Below are 24,187 nucleotides of genomic sequence, written 5' to 3' on the forward strand. Positions count from 1 at the left end.
AAGAAACATAATCTGAAATATTTCAGGACATTTATTCCTTTTCTAAACCCAAACTGCAAAATATGGATCAGTGAAGCCCATCCGGGTTCAGTTTTCACAGATAAATCAATAAAGTGTTCACAGGAAATATAAAATGCAGAGTTTACCAGTTTTCCTAATTAAATTTTTTACTTTTTATGTTCTGTTTCCCATTTAGTTTTATTTCTTTTAGATTAAATTAATTAGTTTGTGTGTTTTTTATTTAAAAAAAAATCAATTTTTTCTAGTTAAATAAAAACTGAAATGTTTTTTCAGTTTTTATATCCTCATTTTGAAATGAGGATATTTATCATCTGACTGACTAGTAAAATGTGGAATGCTTTTTAATGTTTTATATTTAATTTGTTTGAGTCAAAATGTCCTTCACAAAAAACAAACAAACAAACATTAAATATAAAACTTTCCTAAACTTCGAATTACTGCAGTAAACCTGAAAAAGGGCATAAATAAGGCACACTGTCTCGGGCGAACCTCCTGCGTTTTTGTCTGTTTTCCTGTAAATGATGGCACCAAGTCGGCCCAGGTCCTGTTTTGAGTTTTCTCAGCCTATTAATCAGCAGTTGAGTACAATGACCCAACCTAACGTGCAAACACACATATGCACACTCCTAGTAAATACAGAAACGGGATGTGAATGCAAATGGGCTGCACAGCAAAGAGCAGGAAATACTAAACAGGGTCACAATGTGAGGCTTTGGTGTCAAAAACTGACAAAACTTTACGCAGCTACTTTGTGATTTTTATTTATTTATTTATTTTTCTGTTGGTGGGTAAACGTCATGAGGAACACTCGGCCCATAACAATAACAGCAGCTCATTAAGATAAAGTCAGATTCTTCTGATGAGAATGACTGATTGGCCACAGGAGTGACAGTGGCCCCGGGGCCACCTGTGCATTAACAAAACGGCTGGAGAAAGGTATCCTGTTACAGAGTGAAGAAGGTTAATAAATGTTAAAACAGGACAGATTTGTAAGGAAATAATACTATTTGTTTTCACTCTATGCCACGTGTACAAGAACAAGACAGGAATGTGAAGAACAAAAAGGAAAATGGCGGAAAAATTTACTTGTAGGCCACATGAATTGTTTCTCTGATTTCAAATAGAAGAGTTTATTAATTGTCTGTGCCACAGTTAATGCTGAATGTGCCAATTTGGCCCTAAAGCTCTTCTCACTTGGCCTGCAGAGCATGACTTCAGCAGTGGTACTGGTGGCCTTGCTCCTTTGAAGAGCCATCACTCTCCTGATCTGCAGCAACAATAACGGGGCTGCGTTAGCTGCCGGGTTCAGAGGGCGACTCGTCCCTGGAACCTGGCTGCTTTTGTTCTGTGTGCGCTGCTCCATTCTCAAGCTCTGGGCGACTCAGTCAGGCCTGGGTGGGCAATTAAAAAGCCAAGAGCTCAAGTTGGGATCATTAGTGGCTTGTTTCAAAACACAGTTTCTCTTTTGTTCCTCTCTTTTATTTTTCCCCTCTGCAGCTGTTCACTTTAGGCAGTGCTATGCCTTAATGTGGCTTCAAAAATGGTTCTCTTGTTACCAAAAATACTAGAAAATACGACCAAATAAAAAAAAAAACAAGACATGCTCCATTTGTTGCTTTCCATGTTTTGTGTGAATGGACACATGATTTCATGCCTCTGAGGACAAAAATGATCTCATCCTTGGTTTTTCTTGTTTATCGTCTTTCTCTCTTTGCTCTTGACTCCTGCTCCTGTGAAGTGTTCTTCACTGTCGAGGCTCCTTAAAATCTCTCTTTGGTTCTTTCAAGAGGTTTGTTTTTTTCACTCAGGCTCGCCTCGTCTATTCAAGATGACGTTGACGCTGCACTTATTCACTCCAGCTCTCATCTGATATCCACTTAACAAAAAGGAAGATATTTGTTCCCCACAAACCTCAATGTTTCGTATTGGTATTTTATGCGATAGACCAACATGTATTTTTATTTTGTACACATGAAAAATGAAAACAGAGACATGCATATGTATTTGCCCCATTTTACTCCATTGCCTATATGCAGGGTATGCTATAGGACAGTAGTAATAACAGAGTAAGCCTGTTAAGACATTGTGTTTAAAAGGCTCAGTAAAAGTTCAGTCCCAAATCTAAATGAGAATGTTGAAGCGTGAGCTATTTCGCAAAGAAAATTGGGCAAATAAGATAGAGACACTATGAAAGACTTGCAGTAATCAGCTGAATATATGTGTGGACTTTTCACATTTTTATTTGTAGAAATATTTGAATAGCGTGTGTCGTTTTACCTTCCTCTTTGACTCCTTTGTGTGTTGCAATCTGAGAAAACGGGGAAACTCTACTGGACTTCCTGTAAGCTTTCTTCAAAAATGTAAATAAGAATGAGAGAACTGATTTGTACTTTGATTGAGAAACATTTCTGAAGCTTCAATTAGAATCACTTTAAATTTTCTTCCTCTCAGATCCTGTTAGAAAAAAAAAAGCTTATAAATGTCTGCATTTTAGCAAAGGATCGAGCATCTAAAGAGGAGTTAAGGCTTTGCTCGAGGGCATTTCAATGCATGACCTCTTTTTGCCCTTTTTTTCCCTCCCAGCACATACACACACACACACACACACACGCCCGCAAACACACTCACGTCTCAGACTGCAGTCTTTGGATGCGGACCCGGCAGCTTTAGTAGATGCAGGGTAAACACGCAGCGGCGGGGCCTTCAGGTCAGAGCTTCATGGGTTAAAGCAACTGTTGGAGCAAAGTGAATGCCTGGACGTCTAATCTCCTCCATCTTATCTTGTGTCATCGTTTCACTCATACATTACCTTTTTTTAACCACCAGGCTTCATTCATACACAGCGATATGTTCATATGTTCATGCGTCACTGGATTAATGTATAATCTGCAGTGTTATTCACAGATCAGTCTGTAAAATCAATACGCATGTCTCAATGAAGGGTGTGTTTGACTCCTCAGGTCTTCACAGGTCAGCTCTGTCCCTCGGGGCGGTACCTGATACCTGGAAGAGTTTATCCACCTCAATGTGTGTGTGCGTGTGTGCGTGTGTGTGCTTTGAAAGGTGCGTTTTTCTTGATGTCTTCCAGTCAACAGTAGCTTCCTGCCTTTAGGCTCTGAGCGTTGTTTAATAGGCACAGAGCACCTGCCTGTGCACAGGAACACCCTCTGTTTGACCACTGGGCTCCGTTTGACTGGCACGTTTGTTTCAGCTGCTTTACGCCGGATCAGATAGCGTCTTGAAATTTGAGAGAGGAGCGGTCGGCTCATGGCGGTGGTGCTTCATGCTCATGCTCTCTGATTTGTTTTTTGTTTTTTCTAGAAAATAACGTCTAATTGGGGCAAATGTAGACGAAGGAAACTGAAGAAAAGCTCAACATGATATTTTCTTATGGTAATGTTTCTAAAATAAACGTCCGTTGTCTGTCCAAAAGCAGGTCCAGCACATGCAGACAGGTGGTTGTGTGATAGGATGCTGGACATGTTGCAAAAAGAGAAATGAGTAGATTTCAATGTTCTTTCTTGTTTTTTCTCTGCAGCAATGCAAAAGTTAACTTGTACTACTTTTAAAATCATTAAAACCTAAAAACAAACAAAACAAACAACAAAAAAAACATGTTATGGAGGCTTTTGGCAAACTAGGACTAAAAATATTACTAAAAAAGTTTACTTTTTGGCTTATATGCCATAAATAAAGTACCTCAGACATACCATGCCTTTTGCACAACATGGTGGTGGCAGCATCATTCTGTCTGAATGCTATTCTTCAGCTGGGAGAAGTCTCTGTCCAATAATAATGCGTGAAACATTTTGTTCCTACATGAGTGAATACACACCCTAAGTCGCTTACAGCTATAACTGCAATAAAACGATACTACAAATTAACAAATCAAGTACATTTTCATTGCTCTCAGATTTTTACTTGTAAAAATATTCAATATACATTCTTTTCGTTCCACTTCCTGATAGTGCACTGCTTTGTCTCGATCATGAAGATGAAAACCCAATAAAATGCACTAAAATGTGACAACGTTTGGTGACAAAATGTACAAAGGTTTGAAGGTATTAAAACTTTTGCCACATAGATGAGATGAAAAGTAACTTTGTCCATTTGGTGGGTTTTCAAAATTGCCGAAGAGCTCAGTAGCTAGTGAATGTCTGTCTTTGCTTGTGATAGAAATGAAAAACCATCGATTTCTAATAAGAGGGAACACACGCCATAAAACCATCAGGCATATTTCACCTAAAATTGTCTGCAAACACAATCTGTGTCTCTTCAAGAGCCAAAACAAAGGGGAAAATAAACTGGGCAGGTTGTTACTGCAGCATTCCCAGAGAACATTATGCTTTTTCACTGGGCCGAATTGCTTGGCCTGCATCTTGGACCGCCACGTAAAGTGGAGAACTTTCTGGATGACTGGTGCAGGACAACCCAAGCCCATCATCCCACTGATTGCCCCACACTCCGCTGTTGCCTTCCTGGCACTTATTTCTCCCGGGAGGCCCCGGTGGTACAGTTTTTGTGGCTCGTCTCTAAAAATGGGCCACAGGCGCTGTTGTGTCACACAAACGGACCCATACATGAGACAGACTCTCTGTCTCTGCACCTCACACGTGAACGTAGTGTCAGCGTAGCACTGTGCTAAATGTAGGAAGTCCCAGTCGCCCCGTCCTGCCAGTGCTGTCTGCCTTCAGCTGTTCCGGCCCGCTGCCTGTATTGTGCTGGCGGGCTCATTACCAGAAGCACTGTGGCCCGAAACCTCCTCACTAATAGGCCCAGAGAGGGACACAGAGCAGCTATTTCTGCCGTGACTCATGTATGTGAGCAGCAGTGTGATGTTTTCTTTTTAACTCTTTTGGCATGAAGGGCCGTTAATGTTTAATGTTTGCAAACATGCATTTGACTATCTAAGGAAAATGCGCACACTTGAAAACTGCTTCGGTACCTACATGGGAATACTTGGATGTGTGTTTTATTTCATGCTTGAAAAGCTTCTTGAATGGAAGGAGTGTGACTGGACTCATGGGAAACAAGGGGTTGAAGAGCAGCTCATGTTTGAAGTGTATGCTGATTGCAGAAGAAGGCATATGGAAGGCGAGTCAAGAAAATGAACAGAAATACTCTAGATCTGATCTCCATCAGCATATTTGACATCATGGAGAAGAAAGAAAAATTAAAAAGGATCCTATTTCATCAGCAACCAAAACTAAACTAAAACTAAACCTTAAATTTTAAACAATTTAAGGTTAAAACATTTGTTTCATAAATCCTGATGAATAAATCCCAAGCATAAATCATAATGAGTTTTTTTTTCCCCTTTTAACTGTGTAATAAATTTTCACACTTATATCCTATAGACCCCTGAGGAATCTTGTTGGCTTTTTACGACAAATTGGCTTGAATTTAAATTTTGTTCAGTTAGAAGATTGGACTTTTTTTAATAACATGAGAAAGATGCGTAAATATAGTTCTGAAGAAATATTATTAGCTCAGTAGATATTTTTGATTAGTGCCGTATTTTCCAGACTATAGAGCACACCATACTATAAGCCGCACCTACAAATTTAAAAAAAAAACAACAACCTGGAAACGTACATATATAAGCTGCACCGGGCTACAAGCCGCAGGTCTCTCCGCCGCTCTCGGTTTTCCATAAGGACGCAGCAGAGATTTATTGGATTTATTGGGACGCAGCCCTCCGTCTCCAAAGCCGAACTATGATTTCGTTCACGCCAAACTTACGTACAGCAGCTCTATTTCCCTTCTGTACTGCCAGATCGATAGCCCTCAACTTAAAAGCTGCATCATATGAGTTTGAAGAAATTTCTCCGTCGTGCCTGCTGCTAGCATGTGCTTGTTCTAAATGAAAATTAGCACTTTCTTCTTTGAGTTCCAATTTTGACTTCCAATGATTCACTTCCTGCTAAAGAGCCCCCTGGTTGTTGAAGAAAAATCCACAGAAAAGTCGCACTGGGCTATAAGCCGCATGGTTCAAAGTGTAGGAAAAAGTAACGACATATAGCCTGAAAAATACGGTAATTACACTGATTAGAATTTAACTCATAAAATTTCTGTAAGAATTTGCATTAATTTTCTTTGGTGAAGTAGAAAATACGCATGTTTAACAACTAAGAGGCATCAACCTGCCCACCCATTCATTTTCTGCACTCACTCATCCTTTCTCCCCCACCTGACAGCAAGTTACAATATGCAGTTAAGCTAACAATCATACTTATGGACTGTGGGAGGAAACTGAAGTACCTACAGAGAACCCCAACGTGAAGAACCTGCAGACTGCATGCTGAAAAAGCCCAGGCCAGGATTCAAACCCAAGACCTCGTTGCTGTAAGGCTACAGAGCTGCCAGCGGTGCTAATGTGCAGCCAACAACTACAATGTTTTAGGTGGCTGGCAACTATAAACAACAATTGACGTAATTAGTTAAGTTCTTACTAATATTGCTTTTTAGATTTATCCTCCGATGCTAAAAAGAAACGAATTGAGTACGATTAAGTCATAAAATGTCGCTGATACACCAATAAAAATGTATGTACTTCTCTTCATCAATTATTGAGTCAGGGTTACCAAGTTTAGCTTGTGTTAGCAAATTTAGCTTTAGCATTAGTGTTCTTTCTAAACTAATTACAATTGGATGCAAACTTTTAAGCTTATCCTATCAGTCGTTTCCCTAGAAACCCCACAGTTTCCAATGAATGCCTCGTGGTTACTTAGCTTGCTAGCTTGACGTAGCTCAATGCTAGGCTAGTAAAAGTGGTATTGAAACTAACATTCTTGCTGCAAGACAGAAACATATTAACATAAATTTGTCCTTGTGCTTGAGGCGGCTCTTTCAAGTTCTTTCAAGTCGGCACTTTTCATGCTTCAAGAATTCAAGAAAGTTTGCTTTTCACAAGTCTCTCCCACAGCAGAACACCCGCTGAAAGTTTCTATAGACATCAAAACAGAAACTGTTCTACTATGAATGTGCCAGGAACAAGTTGTGATAACTCCTAAACTACAGGAAGGAGAACAGAATGATGTCAATTTGTTTTAGCAAATTGGGAGAGAGAGCATGTTTGTATTGATCTTTTACTATGAAGGTTCTTATCTTTTCAGCTGATATTTTCTGTCATTAACACAACCAGTATTAACAAATCAGGCTACAATGTATGAGCAAGCATGCTGTGATCAAAATATTTAGGTGAGGTTAAGGTAGTTAATGTTTTCTATCAATATTTTTTATATAATTTAACTTGAATGCTGAATATTACATTTATGAATTAATTTTCTACTAAATAAATTACGCATTTTTTATTGTTAAAACCTATTGCCCATTAACATTTGTTTTTACAGTGTGCCTTGCACATTTTTAAATATGCTATTCCTCAAAAATCAGCAAGCACCAACTTCACTTGCAGACATCGGCATGTGGTCTAACATTTTACACCCAAAGTCTATTTTATGTTAATTTGCTGGCCGAAAACCTGCATTTTTCATCAATAACAGACTAGCCAAAAGTTTTAAAATGCATCTGCGTTCCAACTTTAAATTAGTAAGCAAACAAAAGAAGAAGCACTAAGTGTTGAACTCATGCTGTCCGTGGGGGTCGCTGAAGTTGGAGTCCTCCGTGCGCCTCCTGCGTCCTCCCGGTGGCACCAGGTGGGCCGCGGCGCCGCCGAACCGTGGCCTCGTTAACGCGCTGCGATAATGAGGCCGCAAACAGGGACGGAATGATTGCAAATAAAACTACATGATGCAGAAAAAAAAGAAAAGGAAAGAAAAAATAAATTAGACAGATGCGCGTTTTCAGGATCATTGATCTCCTCCTATTAAAAGAGAAAAAAAAACCTGAAAAAAAAACCCTACAAATTTTTTTTTTAAATAATTAGAATAATGATGGTGGAGACGTGAAAATTGCAGTTTGTCATGCTTTTAATTAAAATATTTCTTTAAAAATTCAATATTTACATCTGCAATAATATTAATAACAGTATAAGAAAAAATAGTCACCATTTTTACCAAACATCAGAACATCAGCATGAGAACAAACTTAAAACCAGTTGAAGCAAAAACAAATGTGTTTCCAGCCTTATTGTTTACGTCCCTCCCAGATCGTCATTTGTTCGCGGAGCAAAATCACCTCTCCATAGGTAATTCATCATTTACACTATGTACACATCGCTGGAGAGATCCTTGAATTTTCTATGACGGACTCTATGTTTTTAAAGTCAATATTTTTGCTCTAATTCTGATTCAGAGTGTTTGTCTATACAGAGAATCCACAAGCAGTTACAGACCAACTGCAGGACTTCATATTATCACTGGATTTAACGTTTCCAGTTAAAAAAGAGGGAAAACACATCCACAATGTAAACAAATTTTGGTTCGCAGAGGTTGCATATCACCAAGCAATAAACTTGCACTGCTGCATCGAGTTGTACATGTGCCAGGAAAGAAAAAGTCTTTGGCCAAAAAACAGGTTTAAAGAGATTTCAACTGAAATGAATGCACAGTCGAGCTGAAAACATGCCCAGAAAGGGTGTGTAAACATGAATCAGTCACCCTGCATGGTGGCATCAGTCATGATGAATAAATAAAATCAGAGGTTGTAGACCATAAAAAGGGTGCGAGAAACAATTATTCCTCCAGCAGAGTTTCCTCTCATGGTCCGGGATCACATCTGTCCACTTTAGCTACTTTTCTCAGTCTGGTTTCAAAGAGTCTTGGCTTGCAGCTGCGTGGGACTAGAGGTGGTCGTAGGCGGCGGCTGCAGAGGGGGGACCTGTGCGGGAGGCCGAGCTGTAGTAGTAGGGGGAGCCTGTGGAGGGAGACACAAAGAGTGGGAGCTGTTCACGGCTGTGGAAACATTTGCCAGCAGAAAGTCAGAGACTGGTTATAGTGTCTGTGGTTTGGATGTGAACTTCATCTTGTACATTGCAAGTATTCAACTTGTGTTGCTGAATTTTTCTTCATAACCAGACTCCTGCAGCAGAGGAACAGTTCATTGTGTTTAATAACAACTCATTTTCCCATTATGTGAACATTTTTTTTCACACCCCTTATATTTTTTTCAGGTTTAATTTCTTTCAGCATAAGTGTGAAGTGGAAAGAAATAATACATGGATATAAAAACAGAGCTTGACATTTGTGCACATTTTTTTCAGGTTTTGCCACAGTTTCCTAGTTAGAATCAGGTCTACACTTTGACTAGGCCATTCTAAGACTTGAATGTACTTTGATCCAAAGCATTTAATTCCTTTTCTGCTTCGTTAGTCTGTTTAGTTCTGTTGTACTGCTGGAAGGTGAACCTTTACTTCAGCCTTTAAGGCTTTTGCAGACTCTAATGGGTTTTCTTCCATCCCCACAGCATGATACTGCTACTTTCATGTTTCTCCACGAGAATCATGTGTTCAGGGTATCAATTTCTTCCCATAGACAATGTTTTTCTTGCAGGTCAAAAGCTATGTTTTGACCTCATGTCACAAAAGTAGAGTTTTTCTCTGTCTGCTGTTCCCAGTGGGTAATTTAAACATGGTTTCCTGTGTTCCACCTGAGCCGTGGTTCTCCACAGCTCCTCCAGAGTTATCACGGACCTATCGCCTGCTTCTCTTTTAAAAGGTTTCCAGAGTCTAATTGAGTGACTTCTGAAGGCATTGGTTGTACTGGATTTTATTAATTGCTAAATAGAACGGCAATCAACTTGCAGCATTTCTGTAAACAACATGTAACTTTTCTTCCACTTCACAGATTAACACAAAAATAAACAACATACAATCCCAATAAAATATGTTGAGTGTTTATGTATGTTTGCTCCACACCGAAGTTTGGATGTAAGCTTTGAGAGGCGCTATCAATAGGTGGCATATTTGCAATACATTAAATTAAACCAATGTGGCGTTTTGCAAGTTTTGTTTCTTTCTGTGTTTATTTGAACCCATTCAGATTTGCTTAATTTATTTATGTTTGGCAAAATATTAAAATCGTCTGGCAGCGTTGATGTGATATTATTGGAAAAATAAAGGTTGAAGACTTAAAATAAAAATAAAAAAACCAATCAAGACAAAAAAAAAAAAGTCACTTTGTTAAAGCACCTCAAACATTTAATATCCTGACACATGATGGAACATGTGACCAAAGCACTGTGGGCTCAGTTTTCTGGAAGTTGCTCATTCAAATTCAAATCATGCTTTAATGTTTTTGCATCACAAGGTCAGCAGAGGTGATCCTCTTTAAATGTAAGGAAAATCATGGCTTCCTTTGCTTGAGCAGGAAAAAACCCTCCCAAAAAAAGAAAACATAACCCTGTGTATTTTGTCTTTCATAGTAGAGGTCATTTTCAACTTGCTAATCAATAATGCATAACAAGAAATATTGCACAACGCTGTCAAAGTCTTCTTCTGCTTACCCAATATGCTGGAGTTGGTGAACCTCCAGGCTTCGCTGTAGGAGGTGTAGGGCGAATGGCCGTAGGACTGACCCGAGTAGTCTGCACCTGCTGGAAAATAATTGAAAAAAATGATGTCAGGAGACACATCTCGCAGATAAAATTCATGAAGACATTTGTTATTAAAGGGCGAGGAGGGGACATGCTTTGCAGAGTCGGGCTGTTTGTCTGCGTGCCAGCAACTGCTGGAGCTTAGCTCATAATTCACCAGCAGTTAGTGCAGCATGTAAACCATTAATCTGCGGTGCAGGTGGATGGCTGAGGGTGAAATCCCTCAGCCCAGCGGTGCGTGCACACACCCAGCCTCCGCGCCCTTTTTTTCTGCAGCGCTCAGCCACTCGCATCGTTCAGTCGCTGCCCTCTGAAACGTCGTCCTCTTTTGTTCGTCCTGCACTTCCTGCTTTAGCTTCACTAACACTCATTCTTCCTCTCTCTCTCTCTCTTTTTTTATAACATTCCAATATCTAATTGGTAATTATGTTGGTTGGAATGAAGCCCTGAGCCCCCCCCCTCCCCTCCCCCACACCTCCTCCTTCTCTTCCTCCTGCCTCACCCCTCCACACGCCCCCTCCTCCTTCACTCGGTAATTGTGTATCAACGCTTCCTCACTGTGAGCCCACCAGAAAAATAATAAATCAGACCCTCTCATTTCGCGCTTCGGAGGGCAGACTTCAAATATAAAGGCACATCTCACACACACACACACACACACACACGCACACACACCCACGCACACCCACACACACACGCATGCAACAAAGACCTCCTACTCTTCGGTTTGGATCCAGACTTCACATCTCTTCCCGCCCACCCTTGCTTGCATCTCCCTGCTGGGCCCCCTGGTTCCCATGGCGATATGTGGTCAGAAGTGTCTGGATGGGGGGTGTGAGCAGCAGGGCGGAACCCCCCAGCCTGTTCTCTGTACCCCCCGGGCCTATGTGCACCCGCGTGCACTTGTACACAGATCACCACCCTGGCAAAGGCTACTGATTAACTCAGCCTCCCTCCCTGTTAATCTACAAACCTCCATCCAACGTGTTTTTTTTCTCTTTTACCGGTGTGACTCATTTGTTGTTTACTTCTTTTCACTTGAAATGCCCCTCTGTGGGATGTGGAGCTTACCTGCGACCATTCCTGTGATAGCAGAGGAGGAGTATCCTGCCTGGGCCGGGGAGGGGATGTGAGGTGGGTAACCTGGCAGGGTGGAGCTCACCATGTCACGCCCTGAAACGACAAAAATGCAACAAACTCAGTTACATCTTATTGTGGAGAAACGGCCATTCTGGAGAGACAGTTCCCAAAACATTATCACTGTATTCCCTAAATTAATACTTTTATTCAATTTGCTTTCAAAAACAACCTTGTGCAAGTTCAAAACCTCCTGTAGTCCTGTAACTTTTAACACTGGCACTAGAAAACACCTGGACATGTTGGTCATAATAATAGCTAGTATTTTATTAATTTATTTGAGATTTTTTTTTTTCCCTTGGTGGAATGCTTATGCAAGATAAAACCTGAAGATTTTTTTAAAAAATAAGTTAGTTTGATTAAATTGAGTATTCTAACTTGGGAAGACCAAGATCTGATTTATTATTTTGAATGGAAAATGGAATCTGATTGTTCCTGTGAACAATGAAATGAGTTTCATGAACGTAGAGGACACCAATCAAGAAACAAGATCCAAATCGGCATCTTCTGACTTGACTGAAATTTGCAGCTGCTAACACAGACGAGGGAAACGTTCATGGTAACGTGAGATAAATGGCGACCTCCTTAGACAAAATGACAAGGCATACCATCACGTTGTTTGGATAATTTGCTGCTTGTGCATTTCACAAAGTGCTGGAATGAAGAACGAAAACTACCACCAAATTTCCCAACTTCACTTTAAAATAAATTAAATAACAGGGCAATGGATTTGGAAGCAAGATTAAATTTATATTAAAAAAGATCATCATTTCTCTGTTGTGCTTTGCGATAAAGTAAACATGATTGCAAAATCGACAGGTTGACAGCCTAAAACGGGGCAACACAGAGACATACAGAACAAAACTTCAATGTATGAACAAATTCACTCTCATTTGCAGCTTAAGAGCAGCTTAGAGAGAGTAATTAACCCAACATGCATGTTTTTGCACAGTAAAGGGAGCTTACTGTAGCAAAACTACACATGTACAAAGAGAACAAGCAAAGTCTTTGCAGAAATCCTCCAAAACCCTCTTGCTTAGAAAAAGGCAACAGTGATACAAATCTTTTCAGCCATAAGCCTTAAGATTTGTTCAGCCAAAACATGCTAACATCAGAGTACTCCTAAATGTAAATGCAATATCTACGTATCAAGATCCATGAACTCAAACTTGAAGTTGGTACAGAATGTTTGTTTTGCAAAATTCAAACAAATTAGATGTTCCAGCAGAAAAATAATCCCAAACACATAAAAAAATAATAATAATATATATATATTTTTTAGCATGATTAAATTAAGCTAATATTAGGCTTCTGGAGCTGCCTCCCTAAACCACTGACCTCAGTTCTATTGAACATTTGTGACCTGTGCTTTAAAGCCAAGTGACTTTCAAGAAACTAAGCAGCGAATTAAAATAAACTCATCATTTTCTAGAAATATGCCAGAGGGCTTTTAATGACTACAAAAACTGTGTGCAAGTTTGCTAAAAATATTGAATCAGATATTAGTGGCATTTTTTGTACATTTGTGCCCATACTTTCAGTGAACTAAGATATTTTCCCTCCTGTGGATTTCTTTTGTCTTAGCTTTTATTTAGAATCATCAAACTACTTTAATATAAAACATATAATTTGAGTAAATCCAAAAAGCAGTTTTCATTCATTTTAATTAATATCACCCATTTACTTCTAACTGATTGAGATGTGGAATCAAGTAATTACTTAATTTGCAACATGTCTGATGACATGAAGTAGGATAAAAGATCTTAAAAAGTAAAGCAACATGGCCTGGTTTTAAGAAATTCAAAAATTCAATGTTGTCAATCAGTCTGGAAAGAGTTACAAACATCTATCACCCTCTATACCTTATTGTCAGTATTCAACTCACCAGGAAGAAAGATACTGGGTAAAAATTACCTCCTTTGGAGAGTTTGAAGGACAAAACCTCTGCTGACTATGAAAAACACAGAGACCTGTTTCAAAAAACCATCTTGACGATCCCTAAAACTACGAGGAAGATGTTTTGTGGACTGATAATACAAAAGTAGAACTTTCTCAAATGTTTGCATCCCGATGTATTTGGCATAAAACTAACACAGCATTTGAGAAAAGAACATCTAACCCGCAGTCAAACACTGAGGTGGTAGTGTGATGATCTGAGGATGCTTTACTGCCTCAAGACGTTCAAGAGTCAATTAAATCATTCCTTTTGTTTTGGCTGTCAGTTCAAGATCTTAAGTTGAAGCTCACTTGGGTTATGTAACAGTAAAAATGACCCATAGTACACCGGCAAGTCCAGCTGTAAATGGTTAAAAAAAACAACCGAAAAAAGAAAAAAAAGAACAAATCCAAAAAGGAAGATTGTGGTGTTGCAGAATAAAAGTCGTACTTAAAGTTGACGTAGATGAAGCGGTAAGACCCTAAACAGGCCGTTCATCCAAGAAAACTCAAACTCTGCAAAGAAGAACATGCTATACCTGGTTGTCGCCATAAATATATTATATATGGGCTCATGTGAGTTTGGGTTGATCATTTTCCCTTAATAAATTAAATCATGATTTGAAAGCTCCATTGGATTATGTCAAATTATTTGCCTTATGTTACAATTTGTTTTATGACTGGAATCATTTCAGTGACAATAAAGTGAAAACAGAATAAGTCTGTGGGATCAATTATTATTATTATTATTATTATTTGGATAGTCTTTCCTACCTGGAAAATAATTGGCACAAATAAACCAAGAAAGTTCCAAAAATAATGACATTCATGCCCTTAATGAGTGAGGCAAAAAGTGATCATGACAGTACTCAACACAACAGTGATTTGGAGAAACTTTCAGTCATTCTCTGGTTGCTCAGAATGTTTGTTATTGTTCTACTGATGTGAGGTTATTGTAACTGGAAAATGTTTTGAGATGTTCTTTTCAGCAAGTGAACTGTGAAAGTTTTTTAAAACATCATGTGGTCTCAGCTGATGGTCAGAAACACCCATACTTTTTACATTATGATTGTGGACATAAATGAGATGAATGGGTGAATTACCTGACATGATAGACTGACTGCTGAACTGCCCGTACATCGGTGCATGATGGGAAAATGAGTTGAAGGCATTGGGATATGAGTAGGAGCTGCTGCAGTTGCTGGTGCCGTTGCAGCTGCTGCTGACTGAAACGGGTTTCTGCAGCGCCTGCAGCTCCACGTACGCCAGGGTGGATGCCACCATATTTGGTGAGGGGCTCGCACTGGTCACTTCTGGGGACATTTCCTGCTTCAGACAGAGCGGCAGAGTCTGAAGGGGCTCTTTAAGGGCCAGCACGCAGTGAGTGGGTGAGAGAAATGGAAACAAATGCTTAATGTAAGAAACACAATGTTAAAATGAAGTAGGCTGACATGTGGGAAAGGTGAGGATGAGTGAAACGTCTGAGCCTAAAAGATGCTAAGAAGTCGGTTTGCAGTTCATATGTGTGTCAGAAGACATTACCTAAAGTATCTTACCGGTTACTACAGTGTAGCTTGGGTGTGCTGACAGATTTCGTCCAATCACAGAGCTGCTTGATGAGAGGCTGGTCTTGGCTTCGTCCAGATTGCCGTTGATGAGCGACAGCGGGTACAAAGTCTAAAGACGACAGACAGGGATTAGATATTGGCCTAAATTTTGCTTCAACATGAGCACAAGCAAAATTCAGTGACAAGATTTCCATCACCTCACAAATAAACGAGTATGACATTTGAAATAATAAGAACGCGCGTACAGAAATATCTCTGTATTGCTTTCAGACATAACTTTAGACTTATTCTTCACTGCTACCTGCTCCGCTTTGCTGCTTGAGGTGGAGCTGAAGGAATCCGATGGGTAGTGGTGACGATCAAACCCACAGTCCAGATGTTGTGCGGCTGTGGAGAAGTGTTCGACTCTCATCTGTTTTCTCGGGACGCCTGCGCTGCCCTGGGAGTCCACACTGTGCCGACAGCTCTCCTGGTCACCTGGATCAACACAGCGAGGAGGAAGGAGAGGAGGGAATTCAAAAACAGCAAACATTTTGTGTTTGTTTTCTTTTGTGAGAGGATTTACTACATACAAAGGTTAAGACATTATTTGCGAACATAATAACAGGAATCTGTTTTTACTTGTTTTTGACTTGATTCTGTAATTAATTGAAGGAAGCTCTATTAAGAAGCGCAGGTAAAATGGTCCCAAGAAGAAACTAACTTAACTTGTGGGGTCCCTCAGGGCTATATTTTGGAGCCACTTCTCTTAGGCAAACTTTATTTTTTTTTTTATTTATTTATTTTTTCTCCCCACCATAGGGTCCTTTTTGTGGGCTTTAGTGCCCCTTTTTTTTATAGTAGGCTGACAGGAAAGGGGGAAGGAGTGGGGGGAAGACATGTGGCAAATGTCGTCGGGTCCGGGAATCGAACCCGCGACGGCCGCGTCGAGGACTGAGGGCCTCCAAGCGTGGGGCGTGCTAACCTCTACGCCACCGGAGCACGCCCCAGCAAACTTTATTTTTATATCCATTTGTAGTATTAAAGCATATGATAAATACTTTTAAGTGTCCATAGACCTTACCATGAACTTGACTTCAGATGGTTCTGATGGAATTTCAGGGCATTATTCATTACAAAAATTACAAACCCCTAATTTGTTCAAGACTTTCTTCACCTTCCCGCATGGCAGCATAAATGTATTATTAGTTTTAGCAGTTTTTAAAACTTAACATAAAGTTAAACAGTGAAAACTATATGATGCTTTGAATGAAGTTCAAGTACAAACAGTGGACATATATAACCATATGAGAATCTGGAGATAAATCCCAACTTTTTTTTACAGAAAAACAAAAAACAAAACATCACTGACTAATTTTTCACATCCTCTCTGTTTTGGCGTTCCAGCAACTCTGAGCTTTGTTATAATTAGATTCAGTCCTTACTGTCATCGTGGCTCCTCTTGCCGTCTGTATTTGGCGGGGGGATTCCTAACAACCCGTTAATGGAGTAAGTGGAGCCCAAAGAGTCTGACTGAGGCGACTCAGGAGGGGTGACGGCTGAGCTTGGAACTGGGAAATGGAGAGGAAAACCCACAGGTTTGAGCCAGAGAAACACAATTGTTTTTCCAGTAATCCTAATCCCACAAGGTCATGAACTTAATTCTACGGCCCAATGAGCAAATTCTTAAACTTCATAATTCAGTAAAGGATGATGCTGTGTGTGTGATTTATAAATATTAGAGACTTACTTAAGGTATGTCCTGGACTCAGACCTTTTCCATCCAGTGGGAGATTAAAAGGCTGTTGAACTTTAGTTCGAATTATTCTGCAAACAAACAAAGACCCTCTGTATTATTAAGCCTCTAAAAATGCTTGAAAGACTGCATTAACTCAGTTATGGTGTGTCACTGAGACCAGATGAAGGCATAAATGTTTCCTAATTGAGGTTTTCACCTGTTAATGGAGCTCACACTGGGCACCGTGTCACTGTCACACACCCCTTCTGCCAGCAGTCGATCTCTGATTTCCCAGGCAAACATAGTGGGATTCTGCCTCTTGTACTCTGCGATCTTCTCCACAACCTTCGGGGTGGCCACCTTGGGTTTAGAGCCACCGATTACCCCCGGTTTGATGCTGCCTGTTTCATAATACCTGTGAGAGATGGTTACTGTGTTAATAAAAAAAAAATGTAAAAAATCACCAGACGTGTCACGGAAAAGTAAACAACTCAAAGGTCACTGCAAAAGGAAGTTGGGTAACGTGGCCCGTCGCTGTGCTCACCGTCCCAGGATCTTGCTGACGCAGCCGTGGCTGACCCGGAGCTGCCGGGATATGTCGCAGGGTCGGACCCCCTGGTGGGCCATGTCTACGATGCGTTGCCGGATAACTTCCGGAAGCGGGCGGCCATTAACAAACATTCCACCTAGTTGGTTAAGACCCCCATGGCCTGGGGGAGGAGGGGGGATGAACACTCATAAATGTCATGGAACTTCAGAGAGCTCAACCCACTTCACAAACACAAACTTCTGTCTGCTGATTTAATCACGAGCAGCCATGACCCTGTCTTGTTTAGTGAATAAATAACCTCAGTTTGGCTCCATGAAATATATATATAAAAAAAAAGATCTAAAACACACTGTTAGACACACAGAAGCTAATTTGTTTACACAAATAGTTCTGTTTCAGGGATAAAGGCCTCTGAAAATTGTCAGAAACTCCTCACACCCTCAACATTTATGTTTTGAACTTAACATAACATCTAAAACAGAAACAGCAGATGGATACACAACTTTCTGTCCAAAGCAGTGAAATTACTGGACTGACTACACAAATTTACATTGTTGAACTAATTTTAAAAGTATATATTTGAGCTTTTTTGCATATGTTTTGTATATTATCTGTCTCTTTTTTTTTTCTACAAATGGTATATCTGCTCCCTTTCAAGTTGTTTTCTCTTTCTTTGGGGCGGCCGTATGAGATTTATATGCTTTTGTTTTTTAATGCAGCTGCAAGGTTGTGAGTTTGATTTCAGCTTCCCACATAATGTTGTAGTTTTGGGCAAGAATCCATAGTTATTTAATTGGCTGCCGTGACTACATATTCTATTCTATTCTCTAGAGAAAAAAAACCCCATTTTGCTTAATAATATATTGTTTTCTTTATAATGAAATATCAACAAATTTCTAGACTAAATTGATAAATATTCTATTTCAGCTTGAGTTAAATATTCATTGAAAAAAGATGTAATTTTAGGATAGACCTTTGGAAATAAACTCTATTCTTTATGAGTAATGATTTTTTAATTGTTCTTTTAGGCTTATCCCCTTATGGGTAATCCCTGCTGGTTTAATACCCATTCTTCATTTATGTGCCACTAAACTGTGTGTGAATGTAGCGTCGCAGACATACAGCGGTCTTTTATGCCAACCTTCCACATATTTTATTTTTTTTAAATGATGTAAAATTTGTTCAATCAGCTTTTATATTGATCACTTTTTTGTGCAATCAAATATAACATGAAGTAATATACAGAAGTTTCAGCATTCAAACAACAATTACCAAACACACACACACACACGCAAAAAGGAAAACCAAGCAAATAAAATAATTCAGTTTGGCTTGTTGCGTATCATGTCTCTGGCAGAGAAAGGCTGATTTTTTGTTTTTTTCTCTAAAGAGGTTAAGATTATAGCTGTCACCGTGTTTTAAATACACGAATGCATAACAGAGGCTCTCATTCACGGATCTAACAGGAGCTGCTCCTTCAAAACGACAAGCAGCAGCAGCAGCAGACACGGAGCGCTTTTCCTGCGCTGCGACAAGAAAGAAAACCTCAGCTCCCAACACTCCCTGCTCAGCGTCCAGAACAACAGCAGCGCTTTTAATTTAACCCACTGAGTCCCCCAGCTTTCATTTCCACATCAAACGGCGGCCGGACGAAGGAGGGCAGCCTCTATTAACGCTGCCAGCCGAGTGTGGCAGGAAAAAAAAAAAAAAAAAAACCCTGCCCGCCAAGCTTCATCAACCTGCAGGATATTAAAGAGGAGCACAGCCGGGGGGTCCTGCACGCGCACAAGCAACGCGCGCGCACCAACAAACACAACACGAACTTATTAAACTATTAGATAGATAGATAGATAGATAGATAGATAGATAGATAGATAGATAGATAGATAGATAGATAGATAGATAGATAGATAGATAGATAGATAGATAGATAGATAGATAGATAGATAGATAGATAGATAGATAGATAGATAGATAGATAGATAGATAGATAGATAGATAGATAGATTAGATAGATAGATAGATAGATAGATAGATAGATAGATAGATAGATAGATAGATAGATAGATAGATAGATGAGTTATCATGCAGCCTTCACATTTATTAATTACTCCAACTCTCACTTGGAGACTGGAGTAATAAACTTTTGCCCTTGTCCACCTTCGTTTGTCACAAAACCAGCTTATTCTAAACATTTACATTTTTTTTGCTGTGGCAGTAGATTTGAGTTAGGTTGAGGGTTGTTTTTATAGCCATAAGTTGAATAGCATGTTCTCTTGTTTTTACTATTTTGAGGAATGGCTATATATCGGCCTTCATGTCACGTCAGAAAAAACACGAAGTTATGGACACTGATCAATTATTACATTTAAAGTTTTTTTTTTTTTTTTTAAATCATTACAAAGAGATTAAGGTACCATTTATCATTTATTTGACACAAATTGTTAAGGAGAATTTTTTTACTTGTTTGTCTTAAAGTAATCTTTAACATGGATTTATTAATATTTTGCCTACTTGCATTTAAATATTGAATTCTTCATTTTGGAGTAAGTATTGTACTGAAAAAACAAACATGCTTATTTTTAGCATGAGTGACAATAATGATGTTACTTTTACATTTCGAAGAGAAAAATTGGATTCAGCGTTATATCAGGAGAGGAAACAGTCTTAAATTAATAAATGGAAGTTAATCTGATCAGTTATTATGTTACAAAAAATCCTAAATACTTAATTCCCCAAATTAGCTATTAACAAATAAAACATAATAGTTTCAATAGGCTTATTTTTTTCATTGCATTTTTGTAATTTCTCAACACATGATTTTTGGTTCTATCCCCACTGAATAAAAATATATTCTGATTAAAGGATGTCTCCTTTTTTCCTGTGTGAAATTAAGATAGTAGAAAAAAAGAAGACATTTATTTTAAAACTTTTCACAAACTTTAAATCCACATAGCCTGAAAAAAATCACATAAAATCTTATTTGTAATTTAGAATAGTATTTTTGTGCGTATATGTAAAACTATACAGGATATTGCTTAAATGTTTGTACTCTGCCAGCCTAACATGGCAGAAATAAAATTACAGGTTCTCTGTTTCCATATTGTTTCAATTGTTTCAGAATACCAAAAAAAAAAAAAAAACCCAACAACAATAAAACAAACAGCTTCAACAGATTATTAAAAAGTTGATAGATCCCAGCTTTCGAAGGCACATAAATGTAAAGTCTTCTTTCTTTGTGTTTCAGTCAGAGTTTAGCAGAGGCAGCTTGCTTACCTCTTCCAGTGCCTCCGGACATAACCCTGAGTTTTAACTCCCTACTCCACCAGCTGAACGTGATGCCCTGCTCCACCGCTGTCCCGGTTAAAGTGCCTTCAGTGAGCCTCCCGCCTCGTCTGACATGAGTGTGTTCTGGAGTCCAGCGCCGATGTCAGACTGCGGGACGACAGCAAACCATGAAACTGACAGTTTGTGTCATGAGCATCCCCTAAACGCGGCTCATCTTTTCACACATTATGACATCGAACTTGAATTGTTCCTGGATGGGGAAGCGCCTGTGCGTGTCTGTTTTTCTCCATGTCTGTTAATGAGACAAACAGGAGCTGACAAAGTTTCAGAGGCCTCTGGACAAATGAGAAAAACAACAATTTATACTGGAGCGTGAAGTGCAAACGATAAATATGCTCTAATTCAGGGTTTTTTCTTCCGAACAAATTGGTCTAATAAGCTAATAAATCTGTTTGTTTTGGATTTTGAACTCAATAAATGGTGTTTGTGTGACTGCACAAAAGTAGAGCGGTTGGTTTTGGTGTACGACATTTAGGGATCAACATGCTCAAACCTGAGACAATATCTAGAAATAAACTGCTTTTTGGTCTCTTAGCTTGCACTGAGCATTACAAGCCAAGATCAAATGCTTTTACTTTGAGCGAACATAATTCTTCTGTGCCAGCCTGCTTGTTTCCAAATGTGACAGAACAAGTTGCATTACATTTACATTTTGTCATTTAGCAAATGCCTTCATCCTAAGTGACTCATACAAGTGAGGAACATCATTCAAAGCTCTAGAACTTTAAAGTGCCAAATGAATTACTGGATGCCTGGAAGAAGCAGAAAAGATAAAAACAAAAAAAAAACAAAAAAAACAATGGCAGGTTTATGCGTGTAATGATATACATGGAAAAAGTGAAGGAGATTCATATTAAAAGTAAAAAGTGGCCAACATCAAATAGAAAGAGGAGAGTTAAGAGCCGAGACAATTTCTGAGCACCTGTTAAATCAATTGTCAGACACTATGAGTCAAAGCCTTGTTTGAAGGCTCCATCTGCTCAGTGCCCTGCTTTCTGCTTTGAAAAGTTTTGAAATTATGAATAATGACATAAAATCCTACTTTTTAGAGAACATGAGTCTGGCTTGGCTTCCCTGCATCAAAAGTCATCTGTATTCCTAAAGAAAAGCTGCATAATTAGACTCAAGATTACAGTGAAACACTGACTTTCAGTAAAAGAGCCTCCTGAATGTGACCTGAAATAATTATCCCAAAGTAATGATGTGACAAAACATACTCATACAGCCTGAATTTAGCTGCAAATCTTTCACTTTGTCATACATCAGATTACTTAAGTTTAACCCCATCAATGAGAACATCTTTAAAGTTCAGCTTGTACAAAGATTGAACTTGATCATTTAATTATTTTGAAATGTTTTACCCCAGCTATACTTGTTACTACATGTAACAACGTTTAGATCTAAACCCAATAGACTTTGCTGTAAAATGAATGACTCTGACTTATTTGTTATTAATACAGAAAATATTAATTGAGTCTGCTTCATTGTAAAGTGCCTTTGTTGAAAATTGGCACTGCAAGAATAAACTATTATTTAATACAACGGTTGTCATTAATTCTGTTATTTTGTATTGCCTTTTCAGTATGTTATGTGCAACTTAAAAACTGTGTTACACGTCATGTCATTGAGGATAAAAATTAAACAAAAAAAATCTGAAGCTGTGTGTAAACTGCTGTAGATTTTTTCAATGAAAAAAAATTATTTACTTTCAAGAAAGCATCACTTTATTGCATATCTGTTAGCATTTACCCTAGCTACTACATATGCAACATATCGGGAAGTAGGTTTGGGATTCATTTCAAGTTTTAATGTTTAGGATTTAAAAAATAATAATAACAATAATAATAAAAAAAGGAGACAACAGAAATGCTTCCACCATCTCCCCCCTCTCCTCCATCACCTAACGTGTCATGCATGCGGATCGCGGTTTATGGTTTTCAGCAGAACTGCTTACATTATTGTCTCACCAACAAACGCTACAGGCTAAACATCCTTTCTTGTTCACAAAAACTATATAGGCAGAAAACAAGCAGACAAAACCACTAGAAAAACAAAACAAAAAACAAGCAGAGCAAGTAATGTGTTACAGACTAGTTCAAGACAATTCAGCTCTGTTTTAATATATTCAGTTTGAGCCTCAACTTCTGGATCATATCAGCTGCTCATTTCATACTCGTTAGGCTACATTATTTTTCCTTGCTTATCTACTTTTCTGGTGACCACTGAGACCCCCACAATGCGCTTTTCCCGTCTCCCGGAAGTTCGCAGAATTTCAAGAACAAATTAAAGCTCCGATTTTGCTGCTCAACAAATTTCCATCATACTGAGAAAGACAGCAGGCGATAAAATTCCGCCAGAGACGTGAAAAACCGAGCTTACCTTTTTCCACGATGGAGCTCCAGGTAAAATTGTAGCTTAATAATAATAATAATAATTAAAAGAGAAGATCCACAGCAGATATAGTCTTATTATCCAACTGATGAGTCTGTTGCAGTGAAGCGAGGTGTGTGTCCTGACTCTGACTACACTGTGTGCTGTTGGATTGTGTGTGTGCAGCTAACACTAACCCAGGTTTTATCCAACCGGGCTGCGCGCAGCTCTGCGCGCCGATCCCATTGGACAGGATGGATGAGGGAGGCGTGGCTTTGTGCAAGAAAAAGAAGAAGAAAAAACGAAAGGAAGGAAAAAAAGGAGGATGACTGATCTGGTGTTTTGGTGGCATAACACCCACTGAGTGAGCGTACGGAAACACTTGAGGTTTCCATTTAGATCCAGTGTCAGGCGCGCTTTGATTAGACTGTTTAAGGATTAAATGAGACACCTGAAACTTGGCTGAAAACGACTTAAATGGTTTTAAATAAAGCAATAATCCCAGTCTGCTTTAACGCATTGATTTAATGCGTTAAATATATATATATATTAGACAGAACACATTGTTCTGTCTAATAATGTTCTTTTTGTGTCTGAACTGAATTAATGCTCTTTCTAAATTTGTAACTTCAATTCTGAATCAAAGAGGCGTTTTCTTCCTCCGCTTGTCCATCTGATTCAGATGAATGAAATGCCTTTCAGTCACAAAGACCAGTCAAATTAAGATGTGCCCATTAATTCAAATAAATTATTGTCAAGGTAATAGGCGCTTCACAAACAACTTTTGGTTCCGAATTTGCCCTTTTTAGGAAACAAAGATAGATCCGACGGCTCAGCATGCTGCTTTTTAATACCTTGCTTGAAACAGAGCTATATTTAAACAGCTCGCCTCCCCTGGCTGCAAGGCAGGTCATAAAACATGTGAAAAGCAGGCGCACAAACTGAATAAATCGACTCAATTCGCTCTTTTTTGACTTCTTTATCCTGCAAAATGATTTAACTTCCAGTTGAAATAAATGTTCTAACTAAACTGCGCAGGCAGACGTG

General features: G+C 39.0%; 1 protein-coding gene across 3 annotated transcripts; it reads right to left on the minus strand.

Annotated features, from left to right (window-relative positions):
- Positions 1–7,934: 7,934 nt before the first annotated feature.
- Positions 7,935–23,318, minus strand: pax8 (paired box 8). Of its 3 annotated transcripts, none has more exons than XM_044096226.1 (12): positions 23,150–23,318; positions 20,699–20,857; positions 17,417–17,558; positions 17,090–17,287; positions 16,885–16,961; positions 16,580–16,705; positions 15,457–15,632; positions 15,144–15,264; positions 14,691–14,948; positions 11,587–11,688; positions 10,426–10,515; positions 7,935–8,838 (listed from the first exon to the last, which is right to left on the minus strand). In XM_044096226.1, exons 2-12 carry the CDS (start codon positions 20,718–20,720, stop codon positions 8,765–8,767), a joined length of 1,386 nt encoding a protein of 461 aa, XP_043952161.1. In that variant the 5' UTR covers positions 20,721–20,857; positions 23,150–23,318; the 3' UTR covers positions 7,935–8,764. The 3 variants fall into 3 exon arrangements, with proteins under 3 accessions (XP_043952161.1, XP_043952160.1, XP_043952162.1); XM_044096225.1 differs by having other exon boundaries at positions 8,401–8,838; positions 17,417–17,582; positions 23,150–23,277; XM_044096227.1 differs by lacking the exon at positions 14,691–14,948 and having other exon boundaries at positions 8,401–8,838; positions 17,417–17,582; positions 23,150–23,277.
- Between the last annotated feature and the right edge of the window lie 869 nt (positions 23,319–24,187).

This window comes from Gambusia affinis, linkage group LG17 (assembly GCF_019740435.1).
Source record: "Gambusia affinis linkage group LG17, SWU_Gaff_1.0, whole genome shotgun sequence".
In the NCBI taxonomy this organism is placed as follows: Eukaryota; Metazoa; Chordata; class Actinopteri; order Cyprinodontiformes; family Poeciliidae; genus Gambusia; species Gambusia affinis.

Coding starts and splice junctions, on each gene's coding strand:
- pax8 (XM_044096225.1), bottom strand. CDS start 20,720: ATGTCCGGAGGCACTGGAAGAG. Junction 11,689..14,690: donor CAGTCAGTCTATCATGTCAG/GTAATTCACCCA, acceptor TTGTCGTTTCAG/GGCGTGACATGGTGAGCTCC. Junction 8,839..10,425: donor CACCAACTCCAGCATATTGG/GTAAGCAGAAGA, acceptor CTCCCTCCACAG/GCTCCCCCTACTACTACAGC.